General features: G+C 46.5%; 1 protein-coding gene across 5 annotated transcripts in view; it reads right to left on the bottom strand.

Moving 5' to 3' along the window:
- Positions 1-21,713, bottom strand: part of LOC146182210 (uncharacterized) — an 83,126-nt gene that overhangs the window by 25,151 nt on the left and 36,262 nt on the right. For 4 of the 5 annotated variants that reach the window (XM_084577244.1, XM_084577247.1, XM_084577246.1 and 1 more), the window contains 2 exons: positions 9,276-9,330; positions 7,226-7,689 (listed from right to left, as the gene is read on the bottom strand). In XM_084577244.1, coding sequence (XP_084433370.1) covers positions 7,226-7,689; positions 9,276-9,330 — 519 coding nt within the window. The remainder of the gene's footprint in view (positions 1-7,225; positions 7,690-9,275; positions 9,331-21,713) is intronic. The other variant, XM_084577245.1, reaches the window with a different exon arrangement.

Genomic DNA, 21,713 nt, shown 5'->3' with positions numbered 1-21,713 from the left:
ATTCAATTACAAAGGCGAGAGAAACTATAATTCCGTTACAATTTCTTTCAAGCTTTCTTCATCTCTTCGCTCTTTACATCAGCGGACATCCCCCCTCCGCTGTCCAGTTTTGCTAAGGCGATTAGCACTCGCACCTCTCCTTTCTTCTCTCCGTAGACGGGCTTGTCAAGCCTCGGTGGGGAAGCACAGCGGCACGCAGAGTGAAAGAGAGAGAGAGAGAGAGAGAGAGAGAGAGAGACAGGAGTGCTCGCACCACCATCGCCGATGCCGTCGAATCGAGAACGGATCTAATTTATCCCCGCGCACGGAAAGAGACCCCGGAAGCCAGAAGCACCCACAGCAGCAGCAGCAGCAAAAGAGATGGCCGCTTGTTGCAGTTTCTGGCTCAGGAGGTGAGTGCGTTTGCGTTGAAGGGAAGGGAAGAGGGACAGGGGTGGCTCTATCGTCTTATCTAACCTTTTCCAAAAGAACTTTTCCTTCAAACTTTCTGTTATGCTGCTTTTACAACCTCCTTTTTCTTCTCCAGTCAACCTTAATTTCTCCCCTCCCCCCTTTTATTTTTCTATTTTCGCTTCTTACCCACTTTTTCATCTTAATTGTACTCGGCGTTCACTCCTTGTCTTACATTTCGACCGGTCTTCTTCCTGCGCCCTTCCCATCTTCTGAGAATGCTTTGTTCCTCGAGTAAGGCGATCTCTTTGTCTTTCGTATCTGCCTCTCCTCTGCTCACTCCCTCCCATATTGTTTTTGTTCTACCATCCTTAACTTTGTATATTGCTCATTTTGACCGTCTTTCCGTGGTCCACTGCTCCTCAGCACTACGACGCAGCATTTTCGGTACTCCTTTTCCGATACGCTGTTCGGCCTTCCCATCCCTATACCTTTATCCCAGTTTCCTTGCACAACTTCCCTCTGCCCAGTATATAGAAGAAAAAAAAAGGGAAATATTTCCCCTTTTTTTTTTTCATTTTCTCTAACCACATTTCAAATTCCGCCTTCTAACTCCCTGGGGACTCTAAATTCTGGAAGCCCAGACCAACTCCTCCAATTTTCCACCAGCGATAAGAAAAAAAAAATGCGAGAGGAAAAACAGCCGAGGTCAGCGTTTCCACCTGGACTCCCCGCACAAGAACATCATTTTATAAACCGACAGCGCCGCTACAAGCTTAGCTGCAAGCAGCAGCACCAGGAACAACACTTTTACACTGCTGTCGTACCGGTGGAATTGGCGGTTGCCCCGTTTCCTACGCTGACTGCTCTCTCTCTCTCTCTCTCTCTCTCTCTCTCTCTCTCTCTCTCTCTCTCTCTCTCTTGCTGCAGCGCAATCTTCTACGCTTATGTACCGAGGCGCGCATGCGCACTACGGAACCCTACAGAACCCATCGTCGTCTTTACGAGCCGTTAGCTTCAGTTACGCGCGAACTGTGTGCAAAACCACGGAGGCGTGAACGCAGGCGGTGGAGAGACGAGGAACGTCTCGACTAATTAAAAACGCCGCGCTGCACCTGTCTAATCCTACCGAGCAGGAGAGCGGTACACCACGTAGACAGCCGCTGCCACGGCGCTTTCAAGTGTGAAGCTGGAATATTAGGCTTCCGGCAGTCTTTATTAATCTACGAGATATTTTTGGAGAGATACCCGTAAGGAAAACTTGCTACCAGGCAAACGGCACCAGGATGTCGCAGTATGTCGTCAGAGACTCCCTCAATTTCCTAAAAGCGACTATGCGCTGGAGGGTCAGAGCAATAATTATATGTGGTCCCGGATGGAGGGTGATGCAGAGAATGTGCCTCATTCTACACCCTAAGTGGTGTAGGCATTATAGTCCCGTTAATGACTAGAAATTATTGGCCATCAAAGGCTAGACGTTGTCCCAAAAGAAATAACTCATCAGTCGCATGCAATTACTCTCTCTGTAGACTATTCCAAGGGCGAAGCGCTGTAGTTATAGCCCTCTCACCACATATGGGCTGAGAGAGCACATGTGGCCGTGTGGTCTGAGACTCTGGGAACAAAAAGGGCATATGAGTAAGTCTTCTTTGGAGCTAGCTGCTATACCACAGCAATAGTTCGCGTTTAAAGTTTAATGTCCCAATTATAAACTTTAATGTGTAAGCGACATCGGATACGGAGAACACAGTAGTGGAGTGCTGCGAAAATTTCGACAACGAGGGGTTCTTTAATGCGCTCTGGCATCGCATAGTACACGGTCGCCCCCGCGTTTTGCCTCTATCAAAACGCGGCAGCCTTTCTCGTTTCCTCCCTCTAGCTTGCAGTGGAGCTGAAATAAAATTCTATAGCAGTAAAAAGGATGTGGGAGTTCATCATTTTTGGGGCTTAACTGCACTGCAGCACGTAGACCTGTTAGAGAAGGCTACCAATCCTGAAGAGACTACATACAGAGGAATCAGCCACCATTAACTTCGTGGCGGATTAACTGTTCGCCACGATGACGAAGTACTGCGGTTAATTCAACTTCACCCGCTTTTAGCTTAGAGTGGCCATGAGGGCAGGTGATCTGGGTGGGCCATAGAACAAAAATGGGAAGGAAATTGCATCCCTCCCTAGGATGATTGCAGGGGCTGGATGGCCTAAATCACAATTAATAACTGCAGCTACTTTTTTTGTTTTGTTTTCGTTATTGTTAATAAAATGTCTACTTGGCTCGCCGATGTTACAATATACTTGTACGAAAAAAAATAATAAACAGCACTGCAGAATCTGCATTGGAGTAATGCAAAAGCCCGGATGGTGCTGCTCGTTGCTTCTGGTTGCTTCTAGTTGCTTAATTCACTTCTTGTTTACTCATTTTAGTCTTTGGTACTTTCGAATTGCGCTCCAATCTCTTTTTAGGCCCTTTTCAGCTCTACTTCCGGTTGCGTGACGTCACATCCTCTACGTCACATTAATTCACTACTTCTTTACCTGTTTTAGTCTTTGGCACTCTCAAATTGCGCGTCAATCCCTCTCTATGCCCTTTTTCGGCTCTACTTCCGGTTGCGTGACGTCACCTTAATTGACTGATTTAATTGACTATTTTAGTATTTGATATATTTAAATGGTATATTTGGTGAGTATATTTGATATACTCACTTATGGGGCTGAAACGTGGAAGCTAACCAAAAGGGTCTACTTAAGTTGAGGCCAACGCAGAGGGCTACGGAACGAAAAATGGTAGGGGTAACGCTAAGAGGGAGGAAGCGTGCAGAGTGGTTCAGAGAAATACCTCAAGTTACTGACATTCTAGTGAAATTCAAGAAGAAGAAATGGGCATGAGCAGGCCATGTAGTGCGAAGAGAGGATAACCGATGGTCGCTTAGGGTAACAGACTGGATTCCGAAGGAAGGAAAGCGTAGCAGGGGGCGGCAGAAAATTAGGTGGGCGGATGAGATTAAGAAGTTCGCAGGGGTCAATAGATAGATAGATGGATTTATTGAAAGGAAAAGGCAGAGAGGTTGGCCCGAATAATTAAAATCTGGCCTGCTACTCTGCACTGGGGAAGGGGAAGGAGAGAAGAAAGAAGGTCATGATGGGTGACGATGTGGGAGAAGGCATATGAAATATATATACAGACACAGCAGCTTGCTTTACAAACGTGAATCAAGTCCGCTGGCGCTCAAATAACGGCAAAGAGCGCGCACTGCCTGGACACCCTTCCCCTTGTCCTGCCAAGCGCCCAGCAGCAGTTCCTCCTACAGAGGCCTCTTGTCTAAACGCTTCAAGGAAGCAGCTAGCACATTTCTTTCGTTCGCATACTCTGGGCACTCCAATAATACCTGGTCCACAGTCTCTGGGATGCCACAAGTTGAACATTCCGGTGAGTCCATCTGTCCAATTAAATGTAAGTACTTGCGCGTGAAAGCCACGTTTAAACGAAGTCGATGTATCAAGCATGTCTGATGACGCGGAATATTACGCGGAACATTAAATTTAAATGTTAGATCGAGCCTTCTTAGACGGATGTGGCGGGCGTCTGGTTGAGCCAAGTAAGCTGCTGTAGCAATATTCATATAACTCTTTAGAAGACACGTCGTATCCGCTCTTGAAAAAGGCACAGCTGTTTGGAAGCCATTGATGAGTGCGCTTTTCGCTTCAACATCGGCCTGCTCATTCCCATGGAGGCCGCAGTGGGCAGGAATCCATTGAAACATTATCATGTGGCCTTGCAGCTGGGCAGATGTGATGAGCTCCATAATGTTTAGTGCCAGGGACTGATAGGCAGTGTGGCGTAAGAAGTTTTCCAAAATTTGTAATGCAGTCTTCGAGTCCGTGAATATACACCATTTTTGAGGTGGTTCCCCACATATATAGCGAATAGATTCCCGAATGGCTACAAGTTCGGCAGCGGTTGATGTAGAGGTATGTCCCAAAAGGAAATGCAGAGTCGTTTTCTGAGCTGGTATGACCACTGCTGCAGCGGATGCCTGTGCTGTCACAGATCCATCGGTGTATACGTGAATATAATTGGGATATTCTGACCAGATGTGTGCCAGAGTAAGTTGTTTGAGTCCACTAATTGGTACCATTGATTTATTTAGTATTCCGGGAATACGAAGGTGAACCAAAGGTTTATCCATCGTCCATGGTGGTTGGGTGGGACGATATGGAGAGCACTTGTAAAACTGCAGTCCGGCCTCTCATCCAGAATCTTGCTGAGTGGGTGAAAACGGTGTCTTGTAAGTGCTCGTAAATATACACGAAGTGGTTCGTGTGACAAGTATATGGACATTGGGCGAGCGTGTGGGCCAAGTGGATGCAGCTAGCACAGAACCGGGTTATGTGGAGAAATATGGAAGAGGCCTTCGCCCTGCAGTGGTATAGTCAGGCTCATGATGATGATATTTAAATGTGGCGCCAAGCCATTGGCTAATGAGACCATCTTCGCCTTTACTTTTACATTTTTGCCTCTAAGTATTTACCTAATTAACTGATTGGCCTAATTATTCTTTCAGACACAACATTACGTCACCCTCGACCAATTGACATCCCTCATTAACCTCTGCCACTTCTCAATTACTCACAACTGCTGCGGACACGATTTTGCGTGTTATGCCTCTAATTATTTACCTAATTAAATTATTGGCCTATTTATTTTTTGGGCAAAACATTACGTCACTCTCTATCGATTGACACCCCTTATTAACCTCAATCACTTCTTAATTACTCCCAACTGCTGCGGACACAATTTTGCGGACACGTTCTGCGGACCGCGCGGTCTGCGGACGCGGTGTTCGAGCGCGGTCTGCGGTCAGAAATCAGTGAAGATAGCCAAGTAAAGCTTTCGCATTAATAGTCATGCAGAAGTAGCCCTCGCATCGCTTCATGTCAGGGAGCAGTACTGGAGGCGGAACCACGCCACTTGATTTGGTTTGGTTCACAGAACTTAACGTTCCAAAGCGACTAAGGCTATGCGGGCTCCGGAAATATCGACCACCTGGGGATGTATTAACGTTAATCAAACAAAAAAAAAAAAGAGTGCAACAACGGAGACAAGATAGAAGAGAAGATGGGACCAGCGCTGACTAGCAAATGAAGATTTTATTGGAAAGCTACTCCATTTACAAACATGAGCGCACATGCGCCGTATTACTGATGTATTAACTTGCACTGACATCGCACAATCAGTTTGCTTTTCGCCTCCATCGAAACGCGGCTTCCCCGGCGAAGATTTGATCCCGCATTCTTGGGTTCAACAGTCTAACGTCCTAATCAGCCCCAGCAGCTGAAGAAACATTCTGTATACTCTTCGAAGGTTCCAAAATTAATTTCCCAGTATAAGAGTTTGCGCTTGTAATGTTGTGTCATCCCTTCTGTAATTTGTTAGCGCCTGTATTTTGTATTCAGTGTTATGTTTGGGTTTTTTTTACGTGTATTCTGTATATTGTTGTTGTTTTGTTAGTTATTTATTATGCACGACCAACTAGCCCCAATACAATGCTTCGCTGATCCTAGAAGACAGGATTGGAAAGAGCCCCGCCCTTCTCCTCTCTCCTTTTCATGCATGCACACATACACATACGGGCGCGCACGCACGCACAGAAATTTCAAATCTGTCAACATTCTATTTCTATGTTCTTAAAAGTTAGTTCAAACAAGGAAATTGTCTATATGCTGCCTATTTCGCCAACTTACTCTCGAGTCATCTTCTGCGAGAAAGCTACTTTTAACTTCCTGCTTGTTCTGTTCAGTTTTAATGGCTAAATCTAAAAACTGCACCCCCTTCTCCCCTCGCTTTTTTTTTTTTTGTCCTCAGTAACGTGGTAGATTTTTACAATCTGCAGAGCCTGAAATCCCTGGCCACAGTCACTATTTTCATTAGTTTAGGGCACGCGCGCAAGCAGTATTAACTCAGTAAACAATTGGGTGTCAGTAAACATGTCCGAGTAATATTTAAGGATTTATGAACGAATGAGTCACCGCTGCTCCAAGATCATTCTACTCGTTCAGTTCAATGAGTCGGCTGGATGCTCTAGTCCACACTGAGGCGCGTGGTCTCGCGATCGCACTGTGAATGGTTTTGGTAGCTTGCACTTCAGAAGTGCTTTATCAGTTGGAAAAGCCATTGCGCTAGCGAACCTACAAATATGGAATAAAAATAACCCTCGAGTTAAAGGGCGAATACCACGGTAAGGCGATGGTCCTTTTCTTTTTAACTCCGAACAAGAACAAATATTCCTTCAACTACCAGGCATCTGCGGGTTTTCCTCTGTAACCGCACGGCTGAGCTTGACTGAATGCTAATTAGTAATTAAAATCTTAATAAAATAACTGAGGCGGCCTAAGTTGGACATCTGTGTTAATTACATCCAGAATGCCACTGCTGGGAATCACGAACAACCATGGCTCAATAACGTTCATGTGGCGATTTCCATAAGCGACTGACAGCTTATGTAGCCAATGATGATGCTGCGCATTAGGTCAGCGAGATATACAGCAATTTAGCCAACCTTCGATTTCGCAACATCTGTGCCTAAGGGCGCGTGCATTAGTTTCGCACCAGCGACAAACCGGAACGTCTTGTTAATATCTAGAAAACTATAAACGTCCGCTGCATAGGTGACTATATATAAAAAATTATCGTCCATTGTGGCAATAACGCCAGCAACTACGCGAGCTTCCGTTTCGCCTGACACTAACGCGGAATCTTCGGAAAGTACAGCAAGCAGTGACTGCAGTTAGTGCATGTTTATAACATACTATACTAATAAATAACTTGTACGCTCACCTGAGGGAAGCTCAGACTCCTCCATAGAAAGCACGTCCGGCTCAGCGTCGGCCATTGGCTCCGGACTCGGTAGAAGCTCTGGATCCGTAATTTCTTGAGGTTCCGGAATGAGCTCCGCGTCTGAAATCTCTTCGGCTTCCGGAATGAGTTCCGGATCCGTAACCTCCAGTGGTTCTGGTATGAGCTCCGGGTCGGGCACTTCTTCAGTTTCCGGTATGAACTCTGGATCGGGCATTTCTTCAGGTTCTGGTATGAAATCCGGGTCGGACACTTCTTCTTCGGACTCTGGTATGAGCTCCGGATCCGTAATCTCTGGCGGCTCTGGAATGAGGTCGGGGTCCGGAATTTCTTCCGATTTTTGCATGACCTCTGCATCCGGAATGAATTCGGTGTCGGCAATGTCATCTTGGTCTTGTATTCCTTCTTCACCGGACCACAGAATATCGGCCTCCGGCCCAAGGCTGCTGAAGAGAATTCGTTTTCAATGCGTATGTCATTATGCAAATAGCGAGCTCGATTTATGTTACATTTTCGTTCCGACATTTTTAAATGACGCAAAACGCCCTAAAGTTCACAGTTTTAACTTTTTTTTTTCAGGGAAAGGTGTACGTCGGATATGGTTAAAGAAAAATGCTATGGTTAAAGAAAAGAAAAATAAAGAGAACAGAATTAAGGGAATAAAAAGAGAACAATGCGTTAGCCGATATAGATGGATGTGAGCAAAAAAAAAAGCGTAATTGTTAGCAAATTTGAAAGAGAAAAATTGGAGCAGAAAAGCAACGATGAAGCGAACTGAAACATTGAAAAGGCTGCAAAAGAATGAAAGAAGGAAACAAAATTCGGCACAAACTTCGCCTTTAATTGAGGGTATGACGCGACAGCCGTAATGGCTCCCGTCGGCCGGCTCTTCCAAAATTAAGGGTCTCGATGGGAAATTTTAATGCGACAGCTTTAAACGGGGTGTTACGCCAATAACCCAGCGTCGGTGACGGTATTGCGATGGACAGTCACGGGCATGGCGAAGGCAGGGGTAGCTGGCAGCTGACATGGCCGAGCACTGATTCTTCGATGTTTTGTGATACCACACGATATCAGAAAGTTGGGAGGACCTCTCGTTGCTCATTTGTGGTCGGAAGGTCTAATAAGAGTCAACATTCCAGTGCTTTTGAAAGCTGAGTCACGCTAGCTACTCCTGCAGGCCACGCAGGCACGTTCATACGGCTTGGTTAAAGTGGGTATTTCTGTGTCGGATGATAGCCTACACTATCGCGTCATGAAGGGTATGACGTTTAAGCGTCTGTCTTTTTAGTGTGTGGCACTACAAGCCGCAATCACGGATTTTAGCGATGTCTGTCCGAAGCCGCTCAGTCTCTCTCTCTCTCTCGACGCGAGGCCCACGTCGCGCTGCTCAGCAATGAGGAGGTGGAGCGGCCACAAAACTGCAGCACAAGCCGCTTTCTCTCTCTCTCTCTGTTCATAGGTCTGCTTGAACTTGAAGAGGATGAAGGGGAAGTGGCGACACCCGCATCACGCAACTTAACGCTAAGGGGGCGGAGCGTCGGCATAGATACACTTAGTAAGAGAGTAAGACAGTGGGAGAGGGACGTGTCAGTCGCGGACGTGGCGGCCATCAGTGGGCAACGTTGCTCAAGCGTGTGTTACTCCGGAGTGAGCAGTCGTGTGTCGCTCGCGCGTCCTCAACTTCGGCATCTCTCCCCTCGCATCAGTCACTCCTCAGCCTTCACGGACAGCAGACGTGCACGCGTGCTGCTCCCTGGACCTCGTCTCCGAGCCACTCGCCGCGTCGTGAAGCAGCTTGTGCTTACCTCCGCGCCTAAGCAGTGCTACGCACCTACTTCTCATTTGATTAACTATGCCAATCGTCCATATCTTTTTTTCTTTCGTTTAGCTCTGGGCCTGTTCCCTTTTTTTTTTCCCCAGGTCCGAAGGATGAAATTTTTTTATGCTACAACAGCATAAACACCGAAATATAGTCATACATAGAAGGAGGACAGAAAGTGAAAAAAAAAATTTAATAAAAAAAACGTACCTTCGAGCTTCCCTAGCAACGTCCAGGAGGTAGCTTCGCACGTTGCTCAGCACGCCTGCGAGACATCAAGAACCACAACGACACGACAAATAGGGCGTTTGAATCCACCCGGGGATAAGGAATAACGTTCGTTAAAGAAAAGAAAAGAAAAAAAAGGTGACGCATTCATGCAATGTGACACGAGTTTCATAGCCAGCTTTGCGATCGAATGTAACGAGATTGTGCTCTACGCTTCAGTATCAGCACCGCCACCAGCACGACATGTAGCCTGTGGTTCCGCACCGAGAAAACTCGCACCATGTTGATTTCGCAATCAGTTCTCAGTCGAAAAAAACTACAGATCCGTGTCAAAAATACGACAAAATATTCTGCAGTTTTGTCGTAAACGTCATATTTTTCTGTAGTTCTGTAGTACTTTTCTGTAGTATATTTCTGTTTTCTGTAGTACTTTTCTGTAGTATATTTCTGTTTTCTGTAGTTCTGTACCACTTTTCTGTTGTAACTACAGAAATTTCTGATGTTACCACAGAACGTTCTGTTGTCGCCACAAATTTCCTGTCAAAAACCACACAGAAATTCTGTCGTAACAACAGAAACGTTTCTGTAGTTTTTTTTCCGACTGGGTTGACCTTACGTTTTTCATATCTTAAAGCAGTTTCGCAGAATCAAGAATGTTTACTGCCGAAACCCGCCGTTGAGAGCACAAGGTCACAATTTCAGCAGGCCAATCAACTTTACATAAACACATACAAAAGATATTCCGGGAACATAAATTGGAGAAATATCCCTGGACTCATGTCTCTCTTCACGACGCCCCTTTTTGCTTCAGTTTTCTTTTACATTTCGATAACCTCTTTTAGTACTGTGTGTGCATATCCACCTTGCAGTATTGTTTAGTTCTGTCATGATATGACATTAGGCTTCCGCAACGTGAACATTTAACCACACTAAGCACATTTAGGACGTGGAAAACTCTACTCCGACCTGCGTCGAGATCGTGGTGAAATTTATCAGGATAAGATTGCTGCAGAAAGTGCATCACAAAAATCTTGCAATTTACACAATACTAGCACTCATAGTACTACCTTTATCTTACTTTATTATTAGCGTGTTCAGAGATAAGGCTAGTAAAAGCAACAGCTGGCGAGTGGCAAGAAAAAGGAGCGGTGACATGTACAGCGATAAACGAATAAAATGGGGGGGGGGGGGGGGGGCAACGACTGGTGGCATAGCATGAACATTCATTAAAATCAGAGAGAAATAACGTTAGGCTGAGAAAAAGATAAACAATAAAAAACAGTTATACAGCGAAACTATGGAGGCCTGCAAAGTCGGAACGTTTTCTTATAAGTTATCATTTTTCTTTCTATTACTAGTAGACGCCGCTCGACAGTTTCGTTAGAGAGCACTCAATTACATTCGTCTAGCATCCATCACGGTGAAATCGAAGTTCCAAGCGTGTCCACAAACGGTTCGTTGACTGCGCTGCTCGCTACCAGAGTGCGGCGTCTCGCAAGAGACAAAAGAAGGGAAAAGCCAACGAGATCGGACTCTTATCGAAACGCCCCGAGCCGTGACTTGTCGGACAGCTTAAACGCCAAGGCTGATCGGGCACGGAATAGGTCGACGCGAGCGAGGCTGACGAGAACAAAAAGACAGAGCCAAACAATTTATTTCGCACGTCGAACACAAGTGATGGGATTGGCAACAAAGGAAAGCGACAAAGCCGGCTGCTGGATGCATTAAATGTAAGGAGCCTATTAGGAAATAGTGAGACCAAGAAATTCCCGCACCTAAGTCTGGTCACAGGTGGAGACACTTCTCTCTCTCTTTTTTTTTTTTTTTTTTGCGTGTAATTTGGTTGGAATGCACTGAACAATCAGCAAGGATGACCGGATGAAATTCACTCATGCGTGAAAAAAAAAGTAATTTAGAACTGGGTATCTTATTTCACGCGGTTCTGGTTCCAGTTTCACAAGGAAGCGGCGGTGCTTACACCAGAAGTTGGAGATCACCTGACTCACACAGAAGTAACCGCTACCTCGCCGATTGCCTTCGCTCAAGATGTGATGTCAAACCTTCCTCGAGAGCCGGCCACAGCGAGAGAAAAAGGAGGAGCCAAACATTTTACTTGGCGCGTCGAACAAAAATGATGGATTGCCAACAATGGGAAGCAACAAAGCCGGCTGTTGGACATATTAAAATTAAACGGACTACTAGGAAGAAGTCGGAGGAAGATATCCAACATTCACTATCCTCTGGAATGAAACAGAGTTAGCAAACAGTTCTTATATTGTTTTTTTTTTTTTTTTATGCATCAGTGACCCAAACTACATACTTGTTACGGCACGGTACCTCATATGCTGCTGAAACTGAAACTGTTTGGGGGAACAGCTGCCATTAAAAATTAAAACTAATTTAGATGGTAAAGGTTAATTTCAAAAAGTTATTCTCGTTTGCTATTGCAATGCACATCGTCATCGTCCACACGCATATCTCTAAATGTAAACACACCAAAGTACATTTGGTTTTTTCACTTTAATGAGATAAAAATAGGAAGGCGCCACACCAGAGTCCGTATTCTGAGTTTGCGTCGTTATCGAAAGTGTCGCCATTGCCCCGAGCTCGAATCATCTGATTGGCGGACTCACCAGAATCGGATGACAGTTGGTTGCCTCCACTTCCGATTCCGGCGTTTCGACCAATCAGATGATTCGAGGTCACGGAGACAGCGACAATTTCGGTGACGACGCAAACTCGGAATACGAACCCAAATGCACGATTATAAGCCACAGCTTATTGATCAGACCAGTTTGGAAACTCCGCTTCAAAAAATGACTAAATTTAGTATGCATTTTTCGGGTCGATGATGGTGACGTCTGCGGTTATTCCCTTCATATCGAGAGATGAACAGGATCTCCCGGATCGTACCAAGAATAAATAATAATAATAAAAAAACAATAACGCAAGCACCGAACAACAGAAGAATTTAAAGAGGATGCTCAAGCTTCGTTTTATGGGTGGAGTTGACAGCGCCTTTGACGCCGCTTTTTAATTCTGCGAATGTTACTTTTTTTTATTGGTTTTTCGGCAAGGAAAGCCGCAGTATCTGTCTTACTTCTCGGTGAACACTTATTTGAAATACATATATCGTCGGCTCGAATACCTATCGCTTACTTGACTATAAGATAGGCGATAATTAAATGGGAAGCGAAATTTCATGACGCCAACCTGAACGCTGTGCAAAGAGCGATTGCGCAACAATTTTGCTACGCAATCACGTCCGTGTTTTCTACAACACCGTTTTTCTCACTTCTGGATTACAGAGATGGTGTTTCGGCCGAACGAGCTGTAAAACACTAGTAAAATCAGGTTCATTGTGTTCTTCTTTCTTTTCCACTGCACCTCATCGTCAAAGTGCCCGTCGATTTGGTGGGCGAGTGTATAACCCGTATAACTCGTGCAATGGTCTTTCCAGTTTTGATGTATACGGATGCGAGAGTTGGACTGTGAAGTAACCGCCGAATTGAATTGTGGTGCTGACGGAGACTCTGGAGAGTTCCTTGGACTGCCAAAAGATCAAATCAGTCGATATTGTCGACCATAAACCCTGACTGCTCATTGGAGGGTCAAATTCTAGAGTTAAAGCTCAGCTACTTTGGTCATCTGATGAGAAGAGATGAGTCGCTGGAGAAAGATTTGATGTTAGGAAAGGTTGAGGGTCGCCGGAGAAGGGGTAGGCAGCGAACGCGATGGTTAGATGGCATCCTCGAGACACTGCAGATGAAGTTATGTGATGTTAGGAAGATAGAGACCGGAAAGCGTGGCGTGATATGGTCCATAGGGTCACGGAGAGTCGGACACGACTGAACGACTAAACTGTAGTTGACAACGAAGAGACAAAGAACGACGAACTTGAAGCGACATAATAAAATATCTTTATGAACATTAACAACAAAAAGTACAGAAAGGTATTTTTCAAAAGAGGCACAGCTACACTTCTCTTCTACAACAGAAGCTGACTCGCGATACGGGCAGCTTCGCGAGCTGGCACGCCGAGCTCACGGCTCTCCTTTCACGACTTCCTTCTAGAGCCGGGGCTCACCTGCATTGTCTGGACGGAGCCTTTCTTAAAATCCGCAGTCGAGAAGCGACGCTGGTAGACAGCACAAACACCTCAGCTCTAGCGAAGCTATGATCCTCTCCTCCGACCCACTAGAGCCCTGGACTTTTCCCAAAACCGTGGTCCACACACGCGGCCTTCTAAATGGCACGATGAGAGCAGGACCCGATTCGTGCAATGGGATGCATTCGCTGGCGGCAGTACGGCTTCTCGCATTCCAGACGGTCCTCGCAGCTTTCACCGTAGTCTGTCGCCAGACAACCGGCGCCCATGTTGACGGGGATGAGGAGGCGCGGTTCCGCGTTCGAGGGTGGCACGCGTATTGGCCACGCCTCCTTCGGGATGCTCCCTGGCATTTCCTTTTGAGCCGCTTTCTTCGGCGGGCGCGCATAAACATTAGTAAAAGGACCACCACGGTCTTACAACACTGTTCAGGAATCTTTAGAAACCCGGCCCATCAGATACATCAACTCCGGCTAATGTTCGCGACATTACCGCAGGTTGATGTGTGTGAGTACGCGCGTCCATTCAGGGACACAAAATGAAAACATCTAATGAAGACTGCGTATAACCACTAGCTCATCAACGCACAGTATTTAGTGAAGTTGTCCAGGCAACGGCCCGAGTCTGCATCTCGCCCGCGTGGCGAAGCATTTAAGGCACTGTTTACGAACCTTGAATTTCTTTGGCCTAAAGGAGCACAAGGGAGTCAAAGGAAGCTTCGTTTAGCCAGTCTCGCTTCAAAGGAGTCGTCGCTGTGTCTTACGGCCTGCAACTGGCTTTTCGTAGAAGTCACCGGGGGACAATTAGGCGCTCTTTATTTTTTACAAATAGCTGACAATCGAGGCTCCCATACGAACACATAAAAAAAAAAGAAATAACGCTTAAAACAAATGGTATATTTTTAAGCTTCTTTTTCCTTCGCAAAATGCAATTATCTAGACATACCATTGTAAAATGACACAGTTTCTGAAAAGAATTAAAGAGCATGCATCCTAACAGCGATTTGTCCGCTCTGCTGTACATCATGTGCAGCGTTTCCGACACGGTGTCCCCGCCGCTGCTCTCTTCCGTCGTTCCGTCTACAGTGGTTATCAGCGTGCTCATGAGGTGCATTTTGGTTGTCCAGCGAGTGGTTATATAACCGTGCCATGCTACTGTTCTGCCCGCCGTCTGAGCGTGCGAGCTGCGAGCGTGCGTATCCGTGCAACAGATCAAAACAAGTGACGCATGCGCAGTGCAGTCGCAAGAATCAAACACAACTAACCGAGCTCGCAAACTAATTTTATGCGATAGAAACTAATACGTTTAAGAACAAAATAAAATTATTGATGGAAATGTTTATTTAACGACTCGGAAGTAAAGCGCATTGAAAGCGCGAGGGCTCCCCTTCATTCTTCAAGGAAGATGACCGATCTCATTTCCCTAGGGACTTCCTTAAGCTTCCTTTTGCTAAGCGACTGCCGTCTGACACGGCACGCATCTCCCTAGTGATAAAGACGCCCTTGGGCGAAGGTAGTTGAAAGGAGCTAAGCCGTGCCCGTGTGACAGAGGCAATAACCCTTGACGTCGCCTTTCGAGAACTGTGGGTCTTGAGAGCTAGGCTCCACTAAACGGCTGAAAATCAAATCCAATCGCCGGGTTGCTTCAGGCAAAGATGGTGCGAACACAAATTTTATCCGCGCATTCAGTGTGACACAGAAGTCAGTACACCTATCCAATCTACCACACCGATCAAAGTCTGAGTCAGCTTACGTCTAGGCTAAGTTGCTATCCGGTTAAAGTGCAAAGTTCAGACGTCCCGGCGAGTGCCAGTTCAAGAAGCCGTGAGAGTTTTTCTTGTTCAATGCGATTAGAGTTCACAATGTTAAAGAAAACCCCATTCACCGATAGTTATCCAAAACCCGCGCGTCAATACCTTTCTCTTCGCCCAATCCCCATCGTTACCAATCCTTCATTACCCACCCTTCTAGGGAGGACTGGATGGCGGCGCTGCTCAGCTGCCATGATCTAAAGTCCCAGCGGACCTTGGTCGCCAGGGCGCGAGCGGCGTTAGAAACTATCGGGGCCCGGAATAGGAGCTCCACCTAGATTTGTGAGGGCCTGGGCCAATGGGGCCTCGGCCCAAACACCTCCTTGTACAAAGAGTAAATAAATGTTTGTCACCACCACCATCACTGCTCGGTTACACGACGCTGCTACATGCAACGTTACTAGATGTTACGTGAGCGTCACCACGCGCTCACCACCAGCAAAGGAAGGGGAGCCCACGCTTCATGCAGCGAATAATGCCACAGCAATGGGCTTCGACATCTAGAAGTTCACGCAGCCGCAGAGGTGAGGTGGCCTCAGAGCCAAGACCCCACAGTTCGTGATACGCAAAACGGGGCAAACAGCGCCCTGACTTCAATTACTCTGCCTTTCATTTCGGCACACAGCTGACGTAAGCCGTGCGCGGAAACACTGAGTGCCACCGTTTCAAGCTGAGACCTGAGACCTTGATAAACGCTGACAAATCAGAATTCTTGCGTGTTACTCGTAAGAAAGCCCCGCTTGTTTTCTCTTACTCCCTTGGTTCTTCACCACTGCGCAGTACTAACAGCTACAAATAATTGGGTGTTAACTTCTACTCTGTCCTGGAACTTACATATTAACACTATCTGCTCCTCTGCCTTCCGCAAACTCTGTTTCTTGAGACACAAACTACAAAATGCACACTCTTCCGTAAAGTTACTCTCTTACATCTCTTTCATTAGACCTAAGCTAGAGTATGCATGCATAGTATGGGATCCTCACACTAAGTCAGATATCAAGCACCTTGAGGAAATACAAAGAAAATCAGTTCGGTTTATATTTAATAAATTCGCTAGGTTTGACTCACCCTCTCAAGCAATGACAGATAATTCTATTCCCACACTTGAATCCCGCAGAAAACAGCTGAGGCTAGAATTCCTTTGTCTCCTGATAAATAACAAGCTTGCAATAAACCACTCCCCTTATATATCTCCTGCATCAACACGCTATACGAGACATCATCATCCTGACTCATTGACACCCTATTATGCACGAACTGACACGTTTATGTTTTCCTTTTTCCCTCGCACAATATCAGATTGGTACACTAATTTACAGATGGCTATGCATTGCGATTAATATTGTATAATTTCTTATTACTTTTTATTGTTGTTCTTTGCTCTTTTTTGTACTCAACTATGCCCCTCTGCTTGGACCCAAGGGTCTGCAGTATGTAATAAATAAAAAAAAATAACTGCTTTGACAAATTCAACACAGGGCGGCCCCTATGAGCCCTGCCCGCACATCACCCGCTGAATGTTTTCGTTCCGCAGTGGCCCGGAAAAACTAACTCACCGCTCGCTGAAAGAGGCGCGTGTAGCAGCTCGAGATCACAATGCTTGCTCATTGTTCGCCAGCGCGATTGATGTCAGCTGTGTGACGAAATGATAGACAGAATCAATATGGCTGGAGGCGCGCTTTGCCCGGACAGTGTCGGTTTGGAGACACGCAGACACGCGAAATTCAGTATTTGAAGTGCGGGTGCTGATTTTTTTTTCTCTCGATGCATCGGATGCTGGAATTCATTGCATGCTCCTTCTCTTCCTTTTGACTAGTTTTTACCGGCTATTGAAAAGCTCCGCCTTTTTTTTAATTTGGTCGTTTTGCTCTAATTGTCTCTGCTATTTGTCACTGTTCTATTCTTAATTTTGTTTTTTTACACCAACTCCTGCAAAAGCCAAACAGTGGGGCTGCAGTATGTATGAATAAATAAATAAATAAAATAAATTTAACGGGGTCTTTACGGTATATGGAAGGCGAGCTTACATTCTGCGAATCAATTAGCCACCCCAAATATAAGTTTTGAAGTTTACCTCACTATTTCATTATTTTCTATAAGCTTCCCCTACTGATAAACGAAAAGTTCTACGGGGCAATAACCTCACACAATCTCATCAAATCACATGAGCTCTCATACGGTGCACATCGTTATCATAAAATACCTTCAATAATTTATGTTAACGTACGAGATCTTACGCTATTGTCTATGAGATCTTACGCTATTATACGCGATTTCTATGTGATTTCTTGCGTGAATTGAGTGCGACTGTGTGAGAAAATGTGAGGTTATTGCCTTATACAATTTTTTCAGTAGGGGATCGCTTTATAAGATGTTATGATGCCCGCACTCGTCCAAAACACAACTGCGACAGACCGAACATCTTAGATAATGTCACTGTTCGTTTTTCAATCTTGTTCATTTTCGCTGAAACACCCGGTATATATGCGCCCTGGCCAGCATCAGCGTTCTGTAGCCCCCCCCCCCCCCCCCCTCCCCCCCCCCCCCCCCCCCCCCCCCAGCCGTCCCCGCTACTCGCTCTACCCCAAGGATAAACGTCCGCTTAAATCTTAAAAATAGTTTTAAACTCTCGTGCGTGTTTCTCACACACACAAAAAAAGGGGCAAATATGGTTGCTGGACGGGGGGAGCGGGGGGGGATGAAGAGGGAACACTAATACGAGGACAAAGAGAGCTCGAAAAAAAAGCAACACTTTCTCCAAAACACCCTTTATAAGGGACGCGCGGATTAAAAATGCACTTCTCCGGGAGTGCGGTAGCGAGGGAACATACGGCGTTACACCTCGTAGCCGTCACAAGCAGTGCCATAGTGATCCCGTGCCCCCCGCCTGCCTCCCTCCCATGCACCACTTATTGCAAAGCCACCGCGCGAGGCGCCACCTTCCAGCTGCGCCCGCATAACGGCCGCCTCGTAAATCTTTCACGGCCGAACGAAGCATGCGCGCACCGCCGGACTGGTTCACTCGCTCGTTACGCGAGACAAACGGGCCGGACGCTAAAGGCGCGATGGTGCGGAGACACACGCAAAACTGCACGGCCATGTATGCATGTCCGGGGAGAAGGCCGTCCAGAAGGGCCACTGGCTTCCAGCACTGCGGCTACGCGCTGGCAATTGCGTGCAACGCGGAGGCGCCATCCCACCGACTGAGAGTTTCCGCTACACTCTGCTTCCTTTCGTGTCGGGTCTTTTAGCGGAGGTAGACGGTCAGCGTCCTTGCTTTTACGCCTAGGCATGCTTCGCGTACCGTATTCGCAGTGCTCACAGCGAGGACAGCGCCTCTTGGAGGAGAATATGCGCATCAGGCAGGTATATGGTTCGCTTCAACACATAGGCTAAGCATATCGTATTCCTCCAGCTGAGCTTGGTATCACTCTATTCGAGGGGCTCAAGGCGGCCCTTCTGATGCGTACACGCGAGAGCTTTTTGAATAAGGGCATATGTGCATAATCGGAACACTGGCCGAATCTGGTTTGTGTTCCTTGCTCGCAGAGCCATTTGGACAAAAAGTGAAACGCCAGGTTATAAATTTTGCAAATTTAATTTATAGTCTACTATCATGCGAGCTTCAATAGTTAGTCACACTGCTATTGTAAACAACGCAAATCTATTTGAATATCCTCCGCTTTCTCGCTTTCTGTCGTCATGGCACCCAAACGACGCTTACTCGCCTACCTAGCAGCTGTCAGAATCAGTGCTTAAGGTCTGGCTCCATCGGAGGGACGTCTGTAGTGATTCGAGCACTGGTCGAAAGGAAAATAAAATGGAAAGAGAGAAAGCGGCTGGTTGCGCTTTGCAAATCATTTTGTACAAAGGGGAGAAACCATTATTTCTCTCTATCTCAGGTTTTCGAAAACGTGTTACTGGTTCTTATTAAAGAAAAATTCGTCCTGATCCGGGAATCGAACCCGGCACCACCGCCTTTCCGGGGCAGCCGCTCTACCGACTGAGTTAACCAGGACGGTCAGCAGAGATTTTCGATAACTCAGATTTTTAGGTCAGATTTTTCTATAACTACGAAGTTTCTGAGAAAGCTGTATAGCTTTCCTTTGTAGCCGTATGGCTGCGCTAGGGTGGATGCAATGAGTAATTACTCCCTTATTACAAATCTACTCCACCTTGGGGGACTCCCCTAAATATTTGGTTCTTATTAATACTCAGTGCGAAACCGTCGAAACGACAGAGAAGAAATCTTCCGATCACACCACTAAAAAGAACACAAAATGGTTGCCTGATTTGTATTCATACAGTCCTTATACATTCAAGCTTGGGGGATTCCTGACCCCTCTTAAATATTAGGGGGTCTCAGACCCCCCTGACTATTAAGCCCTGGTCAGAATTCTAAGGCTATTTTAAAATTTAAGTTGTTTTGTCTCTAGAATTGCGTGGTGCGAGTATCTTCAGATAAAGAAAAAGCTTCGTACACTATTCGTTAGCAGCGAACACGAGACACAGTGGTGCGCCAACGATGAATTGGTGCTGATGCGAGCGGGCCCCACTTCCCCCTGGTGCCAGCCCCATCGCCCAAAAACAATAGAGGCAGTAAGGTCCTGCGCATGACCACTTGAGCTACGCTGTTCCCTATCCTCATAACCACCAGCCTCACCCTATTCTAAATCTCCTTGCTAAGTCAAAGGCATATTAGAGAGCGAGAATAAAAAAGAAAGCATTAGGAGAGGGAAGCCCAAAGGTATGTACAGAGCCGTCCATTCTCAGTGCGATCAAGCGTGGTCTCTTCAGAGAGCCGTTACCTATATTCAACTATGGATCGAAGCAAAGTCACCGACTACACGGTCGAAGCCCCTCCTTGGGGTCGCTTTGAGTCTGCGCCGCTTCGCTTTTATGTGCGTCCGCCTTGAACGCAATGGCGCTGTGAAGGAAGCATGCTTGTTCGCACTAAGAGTGGACGACCCTGTACTAATACTCAAAAAGCTCACGTACAACAGGTTCTGAAGCGATAGCTTCACTATGCTAGGTAAAGCCGGGTTTCGCTGTGTGTTTCGTGTTTCCCAGATAGCTGTGCGAATCCAAGGTCTTGAACCACAGTCAAGTTAATGGTCAAATGAGTGTGGGAGAGGTGAGTTACAATGCGGGAGCGCTGTGTGTCCGACGTGACGCGGTGCCATGTCACTACTGGCATGAAGAGAAGTGGAGAGAAGTGGTACATGCCTAGCAACGCTTGCATTGCAAGGTCGAATAGCGGCGTAAAATGACTGACGATTGTGAGCAGTAGAACTAAAGCTCAAAATGTTCTCCCCACTTGAACCAGGCATCGCGCTGATTTGGGGCATAGTGACACCGATTAGCTGCCCAACGCACGGAGGCAACTGGCCCGGACGAGTTAATGCCTGCCCGGCACTAACGAACACCGCCGCCCATGAGTCAATCTCTAGGCAAATGTACCTGATGCAACCATGGGACAGAGGCCGAGAGTATAACAAACGCGAGTCTGGAGAGACACGGAGAAACAGCCAGACGAGTCCGAGAGCGCAATAGGCTATGGCTGCGTGCTCGAGCCATCCCCTCTCGTAAAGTTGTCGGCCTCAGAGCCGAGCTCCTCTATACACATGTAAGCACTATACAAAAAGCTCTTATTGATTGATTGATTGATTGATTGATTGATTGATTGATTGATTGATTGATTGATTGATTGATTGATTGATTGATTGATTGATTGATTGATTGATTGATTGATTGATTGATTGATTGATTGATTGATTGATTGATTCAATGTCCTTTATTGAATGGGAAGGCTCATGGCCATGGATGGGGATAAAGGGGATTAGACCGAATCTTCATTGTTTAGGTCGTCACTCAAATCATATTGCTCTAACCAGGCCACTAAGCGAGCCATACTTGGCAAATATCATCTGTGTGTTAGCATCAGTTTCTAGAAGGGAACGGTAGTTCAGGCGGTAGGGTTTGATCTCGGAGCGTCCAGTAGAAAAAGCAGGGCAATGCCAGAGTAGATGAGATATGCCGCCGCGAGTTAGAGTCGTACAGTGGGGGCACGTAATCATTTGCTCTGTATACTGACACCAGCGGGCCATAATACGTGGCGTGTAAGCCGCATGGGCAATGAGCTTATTCAAAAAGACTTCTTGACTTCGGGTGAGGTGGGCTTTTTCTCGTAAAAGGTGGGTCTGGCCACCTGCATGCGATGCTGACAGGCTACGAATACTGGTCCGATTATAGTGCATAAGGGCAAGAGAAGGGGTGAGTTGCCCGCCCAAGGTCGAGTAAGGATTAATCAAAGCGGGTGGGGAAGTAAATGTGGGCATCCCACCTACCAAGGCAGCCGCGGCGTGTGCCGCCGCATTGCCCCCTGATTCGTCCGAGTGACCTGGGGTCCAGTGAATAGCGACAGTTCTGGTCGCGAGTTGGTGGCGTTTAAGGAGGCGCTGTATGGCCGTAGGTGTTGCATCTTGAGAACCCGGAATAGCGA

The sequence above is a fragment of the Amblyomma maculatum genome, chromosome 8, assembly GCF_055883805.1.
Source record: "Amblyomma maculatum isolate TAMU_Amacu chromosome 8, ASM5588380v1, whole genome shotgun sequence".
In the NCBI taxonomy this organism is placed as follows: domain Eukaryota; kingdom Metazoa; phylum Arthropoda; class Arachnida; order Ixodida; family Ixodidae; genus Amblyomma; species Amblyomma maculatum.
The sequence above is the reverse complement of the archived record's forward strand: the minus strand, read 5'-3'. Positions and strand labels throughout refer to the sequence as shown.